This window comes from Phasianus colchicus, chromosome 3 (assembly GCF_987193195.1).
Source record: "Phasianus colchicus chromosome 3, bPhaCol1.hap1.1, whole genome shotgun sequence".
NCBI classification, from domain to species: domain Eukaryota; kingdom Metazoa; phylum Chordata; class Aves; order Galliformes; family Phasianidae; genus Phasianus; species Phasianus colchicus.
The window spans coordinates 2,584,209-2,600,110 of NC_143438.1; the positions used below are offsets into that span (position 1 = coordinate 2,584,209).

At 40.3% G+C, this 15,902-nt stretch overlaps 1 protein-coding gene across 13 annotated transcripts in view; it reads right to left on the bottom strand.

Annotated features, from left to right (window-relative positions):
- TNS3 (tensin 3) overlaps positions 1-15,902 on the bottom strand; it is a 212,186-nt gene that overhangs the window by 39,781 nt on the left and 156,503 nt on the right. For 12 of the 13 annotated variants that reach the window (XM_090136801.1, XM_031592014.2, XM_031592016.2 and 9 more), the window contains 3 exons: positions 11,177-11,349; positions 10,724-10,835; positions 10,541-10,624 (listed from right to left, as the gene is read on the bottom strand). In XM_090136801.1, coding sequence (XP_089992927.1) covers positions 10,541-10,624; positions 10,724-10,835; positions 11,177-11,349 — 369 coding nt within the window. The remainder of the gene's footprint in view (positions 1-10,540; positions 10,625-10,723; positions 10,836-11,176; positions 11,350-15,902) is intronic. The other variant, XM_090136800.1, reaches the window with a different exon arrangement.

The following is a 15,902-nucleotide window of genomic DNA, read 5'->3' on the forward strand; positions in this document are numbered from 1 at the left end:
CCAGACTTAAAAGACTTAAGTCCAGTTGGGCTTACAGATTACCTAGTCTAATTCCCCTGCAGTGAACAGGGATCTACAGCTAGACCAGACTGCTCAGATCCTGGTGCAGCCTGGATCATAGAATCGTAGGATCATCAAGATTGCAAAAGACATACAAGATCACCCAGTCCAACCATCCACCAATCACCAATAGTTCTCACTAATTCATGTCCCTCAACACAACATCTAAACGTTCCTAGAACACCTCCAGGGTTGGTGACTCCACCACCTCCCTGGGCAGCCCATTCCAGCACATGACCACTCTTTCAGAAAAGTAGTATTTCCTAATATCCAAACAGTATCCTGGAGTATCTCTAGGAATGAGGCATTCACCTCCTCTCTGGGCAAGCTGTTCCAGTGCTTTACTAACTGTACTGTAAGAATCTATATCCATACTACATTTCCCCCTTTTAGTTCAGTTCTCCACCTTCACCCCAGCACTACAGTCACAGGACTCATTTCACCAAGTCTCACTATCACCAGCGATATCATAACTCTATGAAAGGGCCAAGGCTCACAGTTCATCTCATTTCTTCCTCATACTGCATGCACTGGTATATGAGCATTTCAGATGTGCTTCTAAAACCTCAGTGCTCCTTGGAGAGGCGTAGATGCTCCCATTAGCCTTACCATCCTCTGGCGGCGTTGTACGTTCCCTTGGCTTAATCTCAGTGTTCCTAATGGTATCCCACTCCTACAGTGATCCTAGTTTAAAGCTCTCTCAATCTTGCCCCATTGAGACAAGTGGGTCCCATCAGCTCTAGCAGACCTTGTGTCCCAGCAAGATACCTTTCTGCAAAAGGAAATCCCAGAGGAGGGTGGCCCTCTGTCACATATTCAGTAAACCCTGGTACTCCCACAACTGAAAGAAATGTGTGAGCCAATCCCAAGTCATATGCATGTCAGATCTTGTGATAAATATCTGAATAGGAATGGCTTTATGAAATAACATGCTTAACTGAGGCAAAGGAAAACACAGAATAATTTACTTTTCCCCTCTTCTAAAAAAAGAGGGAAGAAGTACAACAAGCATAAAAGTAGGGGAACAACATCTTAAAAACAAAGCCACGTGGACTGTAAACATCTAAGCAAGACTGAATATGTATTTACATCCTTATACAACACTGTAAGAGTTATAGTGTTGTATAACTATAGAACACTATAGAACAGCTCTGCAATTCTGAAATTATAAAACACATGGGACTTGTGAATGCAGCAGGCCAGACCTTCACAGGTACCTAGACACAAGATCATTTAAAGATTTCAATTATTCTGAAAAGGTGTGCTCGCAGCTGTAGTGTTTTGTAGCTGCTTCTCAGACTATATGGATTACTCTAGCATATCACTGTCACTGAGTGACACAACATAGGAGGCCTCACCCTGGAAAATTTTAAAAAGCTTCATGCATTGCAAGGGTATTCATTCATGCACAGCAAGGGAAGTAGTTGCTCCCAGGGATGTTTCTTAATTTAAGTTTTCCAACTAAGAAGACTAGTACATCTCAAAAATCATGCTCCCATGTGTGCTGCTAACTATCAAAAACAGGTACGTGTATGCAATAACAACCCACATCAGCTAGCTGCCTGCTCATCCAATCTTGTATTTCTGTTAAATGTGTGATTAGTTCCTGCTGATAGTTTAACTCGTGCATCATCAGAACAACCAAAACCTGTTTTTTAAGGTTCTTCCTTTTTTTTGTCCCTTACATATGTGTAAGATATTATACAAATATACTTTCAAGAACGCACACATAGTTACTGGTCATAGTCATTGACAATACTGTATGTGGAGAGTGATTTTTTTCCCACTGAAAGGGAAAAGCATAAACCAAGCCCTCTAAAACTACGTGTTTCAAAAGCTTTTATTTTGTCCAGTAGTCAGTGAGTCAGTCACTGGTTATCACAGAACAAAGAAAAAAAAAACACACAAAACCAACAACTACTACAACAGCAGCCACTGAACTCACCAGCGTAACAGGCCCTATTTCAGGTTAAAGGCATGAGGTGTTATCTGCTTTGAGACTGAGCAGGAATTACAGAACTGCAGAGACTTACATAAATGCATTTTTTTCCTGTGCACTAATCTGATTACATAAACGTTTCTTTGATGCTTACAACTTCAGATTTACTGTCTTTCTTACCATCTGAAAGTTAGAAGTGATGAGCTCCTATAGATATAAGTGAAGACAGAAAACAAGCACCTTTGTTCAGCACCTTTGGAAATGCTGTGATCTTTTCAGCTCATAGGTGTAGAACTCAAGAATTGACAGTTTTCCTGGACAGCAAATATAAAATAGAGAAAGAAATGCCAGATAATGCTAGTTCTTTATTAAAAACAAAAACAAAAATGCTTTTGGGCTAGGCCTACGAGAAGAATGAAAGCTGAACAGTGCATGGTTAAACTTTCAGACGTGTTGCTGTTGGATGAAATTGAAAGCCCCAGGGCACAAGCCAGGATTTACCACATAATAGATGGCTAACAATAGTTTTGGAGAAATCATGTTCATTTGGTCAGTGCTGGCTGCACTGTGGATGGGAGGTTTTATGCAAGTGGAGAAAGCTGGCAATTTCAGACCAAAGGAATATTTTTGAAAAAAAGCTTCATGCTTACAGGCTTTACATGCTTTGTCACTTAGTCCTTTATCTCCATTCTAATCATTCAGAAAATCTCCTCTGTATCAGGCCACAAATCTGAATTCAATTTTTCCTCCTTTAAGAAGCCTGCTCTACTGTTCCTATAAATTGTACTAAATAGCAAGAGAATTAAGCCAGAGAGAGAAATCTGGCTCAAAAGTGTCCATTTTCAAACTTGAACAGGAAAGCTTGGTTCAAGTCCTGCTTATCATCATGCTGAAAAGGGAGACCTCTCTTGGACCCTTCATATGACACAAGTGCCCACACTGGCTATTGGATTTGCATGGGAAAAGCTCCTGCTTTTCTAGATGTTACTCAGAAAAAGGCTAAGATTTAGATCCAGCAGGTGTAAAAATGCAGAATACAACCACTTTTGTAAATGCAGTGTTTTCAAGAGCATGACTGTGAAAGACCTCAGTGCTCACTGCATTCAAGTCACAGTATTTACTTTGCTGGTTGCAATTCTGTTGCCCATTGAATTCATAACCCTCAGCACTAGGCAGGCTCTAAGGTGCCAGAACTGTGACATGCACAGCACTAGGACACTCATACATCGCTATTCTTTTTGCTTATCCACACACCTTTTCTGAACTGCTTTTTTGCTCAAACATAATTCAACCTGGAATTTGCAGAATACTCCAAGCTTTACCAAATGACTTCTGAAAACAGCTCCCTGACACACAGGGATGTACAAGCCTTTGTGTGCCTATTCAGTAAGCTGCCTCTGGTGCTTAGCAATGATCCAAGGAACACTGGTTATATGCTGTGCTCCTTGAAAGAGAACATTTCAGGCTAGAATGAAATTTCTAAAACAAATATTGCACAGTAAAGGACATACTTTGAAAATATTCAACATTTCCTGTTCTGTTTTGTAATGTTTTCCTAAACTTTGCCTTCTTTTTCAAGCATTCTTCTAAGAAATTGACTGCCAAAATATTTGTGGCAGTTGGACGCAGGCAGAGTGTGTTAATCACTAGGCTGCACTTCAGGCATAGAAGTAAATAGGAAGAAAAATAAATAAGTCTTAGTACAGCAGGAACTTTTCAGTGAAGTTATACTTTGCAGTTTCATGGGGTATTTTGAACTCAAACTTGTTATCAGTTCAAGAGAAGTGAGTGCAGGATTAGGTCCCTCTTAGTTACGCAGATCTGAGGTTTCATTAAAAAGCACAGTTTATGCACACCCTAATGGTAGGTGGCTTTATTAACTCTGTGAGTGAATCACCTCCCATTTGGGGGTAAAATCAGTTTGCAGAAACATTTAACTAGCAGGCACCCTTCAAAAACATAGAATGAAAGGTATTAATTGTACACTCTTATGAGCAGATATGAAAAAGAAGCAAAATAACAACACTGGGGGGGAAAAAAAAAGCCACAACTGATGTATAATCTCAAACTATCTTCAAAACATCCCCAGCATTTTGCAGAATTAAAAATATTTTTGTCACTTTTGAATAATCTTTTGTTGTAACTAAGTGTAGAGTAAATCCATCACCTCAGGCATCCCACCTTAGGAAAGCAGAACTACAACTATTCACTGCACTCTGCACAGACAGGTTCCAGGAACAACCTCTTACTGCCACCATTTCTTTAGTTTTATTTGCTACAGAGTTTATGCTTTTCTTGAGAAAAAGTTTACTCTGCTTACTGAAATTGCTTTTCTTAACATACCTTCACCACATTCCTCAGCATCAGCTACCCAGCTTTACTCCTTCTTACCTTCCTGCAAGCTGTTTCTGCTCCTTCTACACATGTATAACTGGTGCATATTATCTGTATGCACTGCCAAAAAGCAATGACATGCATAAGGCATAATTGTGAAGGGACATTTTTTTCTAGTAGGACAGGTGAAAAATAAGTCTGTAAAGAGACGTGATGAAATTTTTCTTTGCACTAAATATCCAATTGCAACTCAATACATTCCATTTGAAAATTTACAGGTAATTTAATTATGTCAACTAAAAACAGAATTGCAAATAAACCAAAAAAATGATGCCATTTTTGGCAATCGCCAACCTAATCCTCAAATTCCTGAAACAAAAGAGAAAGCAGAACTGAATATTTTTCACTGTCGAGGATTGTGTTTAGGTGATGTATTAATGTGCATAAAACAATTTGCCATAACTAGAGATTACCATGATTTAAATTGGATTTTGAATTCTGTAATTGTTTGAAACACGGCACAGATAAGTTGATTTTTCTCCTTGAAGAGATGCACATTTAAATGGCTCAAATGAACATTCAGATCCCCCCAAAATGCTAAATCTGTGAGCCATTTTTCATCCCCAAGTTCTGTCACAAGTTTCCTTTTGATTCCATAAGGGGACTGGATTTTATTTTGCAAATCCTAAAATCATCTTTGCATTTTAGCCCGACTTAGCCACGTTACTTAACAAAAGTAAATGATGTCCCCATAACTGACATTAATTACTTCTAAGGAGCTCCTGGAACTGGCAGTGATTCAGTCCCTTGGGCCATATGGAATTCACAGCTTTGTGATGATTTGCATGACACCATCCATTTTTAAAGCACGTTCATTTTCATGGTGTGTGAAGCAGTGATATTACATCAAACGTGAGTTGCCACCAGCAATTGCATCATCTTCTATTAAATGGCTGAGTTCCTCTTTTTTACCAGCCCTTGTCAGGGCACCGTCGGTAGCTGTGCAGGTGTGCTGACACAGAGAACTGCTTTCTTGTAATTTCTACTGCTCTGTGCAAACCAAGGGATTTAGTTGTGCCTTTTAATGGCACCAAAGAAATTGCTTCTTCAGTGATGCTACATTTATTGTCAGTACCTCTAATAGAAACGGCAAGTTAGAATCATGAGGTTGGAAAAGACTTACAAGATCATCTAGTTCAGCTGTCCTCCTATCACCATTACTACCCACTAAGCTACTAAACCCCATCTCGTATCTCCTCATCCACACACCTCTTCAACACCACTCGGGATGGTGACTCCACCACCTCCTTGGGCAGGCCATTCCAGTGCCTGACCACTCTTTGAAACAAAAATTTGGCAGCGCGTTTTGCATATAAAGTCTCTTCAGATTGTAATCGTTGAAAACTGACGTGATTTCCTTACAAATTAAGCACAGTGCCGTATTATCTGTCTCGACAGAAGTGTACTCATCTGTCCATTTATCACACAGAACACTTCTCCTTTACCCATGATTTTTTTGTTGTTTTTTGAGTCCTGTTTTCTTTTGAGACATGAGCTGGGTTAGAATATTGGTAATCACTGAGTTTCACTCATCAAGTGACACAAGCACCTTTAATGTAATACACGTGGGTTTCGTTGGGACTGAATGTGTGTGGCAGGCATGAGAAGTGGGGTCAGCAATGCACAGTGCCCTCCCCTTGTCCTGGTTTCATCTGAGACAGTGCCAATCGCACACCAATGGTTTGGTTGTTGCTGAGTGATGGGTGTGTGCTGCGGCCAGGCGAGGCTGCCTGGCAGAGAAGAGCTGCTGCCATGATGACCCTGCAGCAGGGAGTGAGGCCATATGACAAGCAGTTCCAGACCACATGCTACCTGGACATGATCTGATTGAATTCATGTTGGTAGCATCCAAACAGGATAATTGAGTCCTATCTTATTAGAACCTTTAAGCTGGTAAGGGACGAGTAAATGATTTGTAAATTATTATGATTAGTAAATTAGTAAATGATAAGATTTTACAGTATCTAAGAAACACTAGCCATTTCATTATAAAAATATTGTGGAGATGAGATAAGCAGTGTAGTTAACAATGAGGTAAACATGTCAAGGTCATTTGCAGGACAATGAAAAACACTGCAGAGCTTGTCTCTCTACCTTGCAGTATGCATCATTAGTTTCTTGTCTGTACTTTTAATTTTTAATGTTTGTAAATAACATCAACATTAAAAAAATAAACAGGAAAAAAATAAAGGAAAAGAAACAAAATAAACAGAAACGAAAACCAAAATGCACCTGTGTGCAGGAGGACAGATATTGCACCAAGGCATCCACTGAAGCAGATGCAGTGATGTTCTAACCAAAGAAACACGTGTATGAAAATGTTCCATGCCTGCCTCAGTGTGAACTTCATTTTGTTTTGACTGTATACCTAATCTGAACAGCAGAACAGAGGAAAGGAAGACAGAATGAATAAATATTGCATTAAAACTTTTTATATTGTGGAGAACGTTTTTGCACATCACAACCTGTGATTTTTCCCTCTCACATATTAGTATCATTCTTGTTCCTTCTTATGCCGTTAACTCTGGTAATACTCAGCAAAAGTTTTCAGTTCAGAACTCTTAACTTTTCTATCAAATAATTAAAGAGCATGTTTCATTTCCCTTGCAACTCACTGACTGGAAGGAATGACAATCGTGGAATAACAGTATAAAATTACACTCAACCTAAGACTCCTACAGTAATAAGGATAGCTATTAGGTTGCTGCTTTACCTTCCAAAAGGTTCACGAGTAACCATCACTCTACTGGGTGCTATAACAGAATAAGCCTCTGTTAGTCAGCTGGGTGCAATTTAGAATATCAGTGTGTCTGTCTATTAGACAAAAATGTGACCTGTGTTAAGAAAACAATGGATATACATGAGTGCCTGATCTTGAAAAACTTTGTGACAGAATGAGGAGAAAATAAGAGCATCTGACAACTTTTAGAAAAGATGCAGTTCATATGTGTAGTACCAGCTTTAAGTATAGTATCTGAGTTAAGCTCCAGGTATGAAAAGGCAGAGCCTTACACAAATTTGAAGGCTTTGAGATTCCTCATACAAGCAACAGTGCTGCCATTGCACCATATGTACTGCTTCAACAATGCCAATATATTTAAGCTTTTCAGATAATATGGAAAAACATGATGTCATATCTGCTCTTTGTGAGTATATGGGTAAAGAATTATACTGGTCTGTTTTGTTACAGTTAAATCTTCCTTTGTTCTATGGATTTATGATTTCAGCTGTAAGTTGGTGCCTTTTGTGAGTGCAAAAATTTCTGCAGAAGGATTTTCTGCAAAGCTCTGTCTAAGTTTCAGCCAAGGCTAAGAGGCAGCTTCTCATATTCAGTCTGAGGGGTGGAAGGCAGAAAGACTCTGAAAATGGAAGAGATGGTTAGCCAGAGTTCAGTACTCTGTCAAGCAGCTTGCTATGGTTTTGTTTGTTGCTTCTATATACAAAGGAACTTCAATTAGCTGTATCCTGCCTGAGACAAGAGAGCCTTTATAAGCTTTAAAATGTGCTTTTGTTCCTTCACTGATGTGTAGGATTCTTCCATGAGATATACAACGGCTGTTGTGTTACCCTAAGAGCTGTATCTGGGCATTATAAAGCAAGCCAATTTGCAGACTGTTGGAGTTTGTCTCAAGAAACAAAGTATCTTTCAGAAGATATCTCAGAATAAACACAAGTGCTGTATTACTTGCAAGCTATGGAAAGAAAGGAAACAGACAACTGAACAACTACAGCAAGCAACCCACTGTAACAGCAGCACTTGCAAGAAATAACTGCATTCCTGAACACAGACTGGAAAAGATTAAACTCACTGATTTCTGAAAGAGAACACTCAGCTCTGAAAAGGAATTCTGCTACTTCTAGATGATGCAGGCAGAATATCTCAAGGAAGACATGCTGTTTGATATGCATAAGGACTGGAGGTCATTTGATTTCCTGAATACAGTGTATAAACACATGTATTATTCTTTTCAATCGTATTGATATAGGTGGGTTTGCTTAGCAACAGGGATTAGTTCATTAGTTTAAGAACCAATATATTAGTCCAGCAAAAGGAATCCATACAAGATAGTTCTAAAACTTTCCTTTCAGCTTCAGTGAGTGAACAGTCTTGTTTTTCCTTAATAATTTTGCACTGGGGACATAATAGAATAGTTTTATCTTCTGCCTCAATGATTTTGCCTCACAAGAAATACTTGAGTCACAACACAATACTTTTATCTTTTGTCTCAAAACAGGACATTTTCCTCGGGTTCCACATACACTGTTTTTAAAAAGCAGTTCACTATGGCCTAGTAAGCAAACGAAATCTTCCAAACTGGGGAGAAGTGGATGGAAGTGGGTCAAAGGCTTCAGTGATGAAGCTAAAGAATGAAAAAAGGGAAAGAAGTAGGTGGGCACTCAACGATCCTAAATACCACTGAGCATGACTGTTTCCTGTGAATTGCAGGAAAATGGTCCTGGTCTGTTTTGTTACAGTTAAATCAAAACTTGTTTCTAAAGGAGCGGATTTAAGGGCTTATCCAGCCACCTGTTTGACCATAAAATTTCTGTATTCAGTTCTGATTTAAGAGTCTGTCTTGTTTTTAGTACAGATTGAATTGTTTTCTTCGTAGTGTCTACATGATGCCATGTGTTGGTTCAAGGAGAAAATAAATGTTTTTAACACACCAATGTCTACAGCTGCCTGCTAAGCCAAGGCCATTCTCAGCAAAGAGCCCAAGGAGCTGGCAAGGAGCAGAATTAGGACAGCTGACTTAAAATGGCCAATATGATGTTCCGTTCTCTGTGGCATGATGCAGAAGGAGTTCTGAAGGTGGTGGGAGTTCATCTTTCCCCTCTGCTGTTTGGGGCCTATAGCAGTCATTTGACAAGAATTTGTTTCCATAAGGACTACTAGTTTGTCTGTTAAGTATAATTTGGGGTTTTTTTTTTTAATTTTTGTTTGTTTGTTTGTTTTTGTTTTTTGTGATAGTAATATGAGTGCCAAAATTCTAATAGTATTACTTTGCATTTCAGGAGTTGTGGAGCTAGAAAATAATTTGGTCCTACAACTAATGCAAGGACTTGGAAAATTACAAAATCTCACTAGCATTACTGCTGATACCAAAGTCAAGTAACGATCCCATCCAATAAGGAATTTTAATTCCAAAAAGCTTTAGTGCATTAATACATTAGCATAGAGGTTGGACAGAATCCACCCTACACATCATGGATTGGATTGTTAAGAGATAAATGGATCATACAAGGAAGTCCCATGGTGTTCTGAATGGAAAGGAGAACCTCAAGGCTTGAATAATATTGATTCTTATTAAAAGGAAACTTACACTCACATAAACAAAGGGACAGCAGCTGATAAATGGAATTGTAAGGTAAAATATAATTGTACCAGTTTTGGACAGGAATGGGTTAGAAACCTGACTGGTATATGGCAGGCAATGGCTGATGGTAGCAGCTGTAGAAAGCTTGATTATATGGGAGGAAATCTTGGAGGGTCAATCTAGTGCAAATCCTTCACTCTCCCATCACCTGGATATATGGTATATAAATTCACCAAACCACCAGTTTAACTCTTTGCCCACTTTGAAAGAAAAGCCCACTGTCCACCTCATTTTGGTGGAAAATGAAACAATCAGAGGATTCCAAAAAATGGCAAGGACCATCCACTAAAGTAGGGGTAGAATGGGGATTTCAAGCTTTCTTTGCACCAGAAATTAAGGCTTCTGAGAACAGAATACTAGTGTCCAATCTCACTTGGCAAATTGAAAGCCTTGCAAATGCCACTAGGCAAGGGCTTCTGACAATTAACAAACAGGTCCAGGATAATAGTGAAGGGCTTTTGCAATCTAGATTAGCCTTGGATCTCTTGCTGCTTAAAGAAAAATGATTGTGTGCATCAGGGTACAGGAATAAAATTGGGGCTGTGTCCCCCAGTACTTTGAGAGACCCCATAGGGGTATGCTCCAGTAGACTCTCCCTTTATTTGAATAATGAAAGCTGAAGACTTTCCTCTGTTTCTTTTTGGGATAAAGATGATTGAGCAAGCCTACTGAAGCAGAAATTTTCCTAACTTAAAGGAATAATCACTATCATGTCAGTTGCTTTCATAACAGTTCTGTTTCAAATTATTATGTGGTATGAGACTCTTACCAGGACTGGTTTTGTACAGCCCAGATGGGCTAATGACCTTTTGGCTGGAGGAAATCTGCTGATGGTACAGTGGAGATGTTCTCACTAAGACAGAAGGAAAAATATGATTTCTCTTCAGTAATAGGTAAAATGTTAATTGTACTATTAAAATAAAGAAAGAAATAGAAGAAAGCACTTTCTTACCATATGGCGTCTCTGGTGGCAGTGAAAAAGCTGGTGTGGATGGGGCATCTTCATTTCCATTTCTGGCTAGGGAGAAGATTCCTCCATATATTTCGTCTTGATAACACGACATCTATAAAGGACAGAAAAAATGCAAAAAACCAGTGTTAAAATTTTAACTTAGTCCTATAACATAATGGGACATTTTTCATCAGACTATAGAAGGTTTCATATAATCTCATTCACTGTTCCAGCAAAGAGCTCTTGAAATGTTCAAACCACGCAAACAAAAAACAGAAGGCAAGAGATGGTCAACTTAAACACTGTACTGCATTTCTATGATAACTCTTCTTATTGCCACGGTGCAACTGGCAAATTGCTTCACACTGATTTTAGACACCGAACATGAACACAGGACTCCCTGCTGGCCATTCATTTCAATAAACATTTCTTGCAGAATTCTACACTGTTTACCTCTTTGGTCTCCCCCACGGGGATTAGTGATCCTGGATTTACAGCCTGGTCAGGAACAAGAGACTTCATCCATCCACATCCGCTATAAAGTGACTGCCCAGGGAAATCATTGTCATACTGTCCAACACTTAACTTTCTGTTCCTTCCCACCATTGCATCATTATCTTTTGAACCTGTTGTTGAAAAAACAAATACGTAAACCAGTTAATAACGGTTTTTTTTCAGTTGTAATTGTTAACATAAATGCTTCTTATTATGCCTGCAGTAATTCTGTTCAAGAACACTCATGAAACAACTGGTTGCATAACTGCTTTAAAAAGCCACACAGGTGTGAAAAACAAAAACAAAACAAAATGCCATTGACATTTAGCTTTGCTCTCAGAAGTCAGAATGTATCTGCAATACATTTACTTCCAGTGGAGTGGAGCTGCATGCTTTGCTGATGCTCATTTTTGAAAGCTACTCCTAATGACAATGGCAGAGCCTGTCAGTGGAGGCTGCTCTGGGCAGTCAAACAGGAAAGCTTTATTTCCAACCTCTAACACACAGTAGGTTTCAGCAATAAGAATACTGTTTTCCCAGATTGCATTTTCTCAGAATGATCAGCTTTTTAGCTAACACAGACCCTGGCCTTTATAAGCCCAGCTCACTAGACACTTTTTATGACAGAGAAAATAACCGCAATTAAGGAAATTACATATTAGGTATACACAGGAGCTGTAGCCTTTTGGAGTCTGAAGAATGGAGTACAAAAGAGAGTAAGCTGAGCCAGCAGAATAATCCAAGTTATTCAGGGGGCATAAAGCAGTATTCATGTTGAAAGTCAATTCAGAATTAAGAAATGTCACCAGCTACAGCTTTATCACCAGCAACATTTTTTACTTAGTCATCCACACCTACACACAGACGCTTTGAGAAAATTTCTACAGAAATGTCTTCTTTTTTTCTGAAGAACAAGTCAACAGTAAGTGTTCCCCATCATTTCTAGTCCCCACCACGCCGCAGCAAGATGAACTCTACCTGTTTTAGTTACACTAGGCTGAGAATTCTATGCTTAAAAAAAATCTATCTGAAAATCCCACAAAAATATAGTTTTTAGACATTCTGTTCCTTATTGTAATTTATTCACTCATAACGTGTCTCTGTACGAAATTCATTCACTTGCTTATCAAATAACATTTTGCTGTGGCTACATGCATTAGCACAGCATACACAAAGTAGTCAAAGATTTGAGCTGTAAAATCAAAACGTGAAAGACTAATTTGCATATGTTGGTCAAAAAACATCAGCTGTAGTTACATAGCTAGAATGACCTCACATTTTAGAACTGCTGGCACAGGTTTAAAAGAGTTCCATATTCTATATTGCTTAAGAATGACTAAACATAACCTTGTACAGTCAGGTAATTTGTAAGGCCTCCCAGAATGTATCAAACTACCTTAACTGATCTTACTGCACAAATGGAAGAAATTCTTGCCTATAATGAACAGGCCTGGACGCAGTGCTGCAGATGGGGCCTCACAAGAGCCAAGTAGAGGGGGACAGTAACCTCCTTCTCCCTGCTGCCACCCTTCTTTTAATTAAGACCAGAATACCACTGGCCTTCTGGGCTGCAAGAGCACACTGCTAGTTCATGTCCACCTCATCCATAGGGACCCCCAAGCCCTTCTCCGCAGAGCTGCACTCAAGAAGTTCATTTCCCAGTCTGTACTCATAGCTAGGATTGCCCCGACCCAAGTGCAACACTTTGCATTTGGCCTTATTGAACCTCACTAGGTTCTTGTGCTTGTCTTCGTTCAAGTCTGTCCAGGTACACCTGGATCGCATCTCTTCCTTCTATTGTACTGACTGCACCACTCAGCCTACTGTCCTCAGCAAACTTGCTGAAGGTACACTCAATCACACAGTCTAAGCCGTTGATAAAAATGATAAAAAAAAAAGAGTCCCAAGACAGGCCCCTGGGGATGCTTGTGATTGGCCTCCACCTGGATGTAGAGCCATTTACATCAGAGCCATTTACATGTAGAGCCATCAATCCTCTGGCTATGACTGTCCAGCTAGATTCTTATTCACTGAATAGTCCCCCACTCAAATCTCTATCTCCCCAGTTTGGAGATGACATCAATTGTTCTTCCTTGGTCCGTCAATGCCATCGCTCCAACACAGAAGGCCATCACTGGTATGGCATGATCTGCCATGTTGGCTATCTCAGATCACCGCTTCATCTTGCATCAGCCTAAGCATCTCTTCCAGGAGGATTTGTTCCACGATTTTTCCAGGCACAGGTGTGAGGCTCACCGGCCTGTAGTTTCCCAGGTCTTCTTTTCTCTCTTTCTTAAAAATGGGACTGATGTTTTCCTTTTTCCAGTTGCTGGGGACTTCACCTGACAGCTGCAACTTTTCAAATACGATGGAGAGCAAGCACATCAGCCAACTTCTTTGGAAACCTGAGATGCATACTGTCCTGCCCTATAGCCTTGCACATTTAGCCTTGTGAAGTGATCTTGGACTTACTCTGGTCTTACACCGGACCTCCATGTGGAAGTTTAGGGACACAAGACACTTGGGAAGCCTGACAGGCAGGGAAGACTGAGGCAAAGAATGCATTGAATACCTCAGCATTTTCCACATCTGAGAAGGCCAGTTTTCCCTTATCATTTATCAGAGGGATATATCATCAGAGAGAATATTATTTTACACTCTCCTTAGCTGGTCTCTTGTGACCAATGTACCTAAAGAAACTTTTCTTGGTTTTTACATCTTTTGTCAAGCTTAATTACATTCAGGCCTTGGCTTGCTTGATTCCATCTCTGCCTATTCTGTATTCCTCCCAGGCCACCCATCCCCACTTCCACTGCTTACATTTTTCCTTCTTTAGCTTTACAGCAGGTCCTTGCTCACCCATGGTAGTTTCCTGCCTCCTCTGCCCAGTTTCTTATTCTGGGGAATGAAAATCTCCTGTGCTCTCAGAAACAAGTGCTACCATCTCTGTTCTGATCCTTTGTCCCTAAGGACAGTTTCCCAGGAGAACTCTTCCAACAATTCCTTAAACAGCCTGAAGTTCACTCTCCCAAAGTTCAGTGACTCCACTCTTCGCCAGGCTCACATTCCTTGGGATCATGAACTCAACCAGGACATGGTCGCTGCAGCCCAGGCTGCCCCCAGCTTAACCTCTTTAACCATCTCCTCCACAATAGTGAGCACAAGGTCCAGAAATACTTCGCTTCTGGTCGGTATGTCCAATACCTGAACAAGAAAATTACTGTCAATAGACTCCAGGAGTCTCCTGAATCGCTTGTAGCTCACCATGTCCTTTTCCCCACAGATACTTGGGTGTTTGAAATCCCACAATAGGATGAGTGCCTGCAAGCACAATGCCTGTTTCAGCTGAAGAAAGAAGGCCTCATCAACAGGTTTCCCTTGATCAGGAAGCCTGTAGTAAACCCTAACCACCAGTTGTCTTTTGTTGGTCTCATCCCTAATTTTAACATAATAGGCAATTCCCCATGCCTCCTACCTCACCTATCCCTTCTAAAAAGCTTACAGCTCTCAGTGGTGGTATTCCAGTTATGCGAATCGTCCCACCATGTTTCTGTGACAGCAGTAATATCATAGTTTTCCAAGTGCACCATGGCTTCCAGCTCCTCCTGCTTGTTTCCTATGTTGTGTGCATTGATACAGAGGCACTGCAGCTGGGCTTTTGGATGCAATAGCTTACTAGAGGAGCCCTCTCACAAACTTCTGGGACAAATCTGAGGTTTTCCTTCACTAATTCCTAAAGTGACAGAGTTCCCTAGCTCTTCTCTGTCACTCAGCAGTACACCTCCAATCCCCAGCAGCTTCAATTCAAGGCTCTGGTGATGAGCCCAACTTGCTGCCTAGTGTATTCTCTCCCCTCCTGGTCAGTTGTGTCCTATCTCACATCAACATTCAGTTTGTCAAAGGTGCATCCTAGATCATAGAACCCATAGCCTTTGGCATGACACCACCCATGCAGACAGTCATTCAACTGGTCTGTTCTCCTCCTCTTGCCAGGATCCCAGTCTCTAAATGGGAGGACTAAGGAGAGCATTACCTGTGCTCCCAATCCCTTCAACATCTTCCCAAGGGATGTCAAGTCTTTTTTGATATTTTTTTATATCCTGGTCACAATCTCATGTGGCCTAGCTTGAAAGACCAGGAGGTGATAGCAGTCTTCCAGCTTTATCCTACTTGGTATCCTCTTCTCAATGTCCTGAATATAAGTCCCCAGCAAGCAGCAAACTTCTATAGAGAGGTTATGTGAGAGGCAAATGGGCACTTCAGTGCCCCTCAGCACTGAGTCTCCAATTACCAAGACCTTTCACCTTTTTTTAGCAGCACTGATCATGAAGCTGTGACAGAAGAGGTTCAGGCTGGATATCAGGAAAAGGTTCTTCACTGAGAGGCTTTCTGGGCACTGGAACAGCCTCCCCAGGTCACAGCACCAAGCTGACATTTCAAAAAGCATCTGGACAATGGTGTCAGACATATGGCCTGATTTTTGGGTAGTCCTGTGTGGAGCCAGGAGATGATCCTTATGGGTCCCTTCAAAGTAAGGATATTCAACGATTCTATCACTCTAAAAGCAGAAGCAGCTTGTGTTGTTAACACAGCATTAATGAAAGGTTTCAGTTGACTTAAAGAGAGATAGCAGATAACAAGCAAACACTGTGACTTCCAATTTCTAGAAATAACTTCAGAAAAA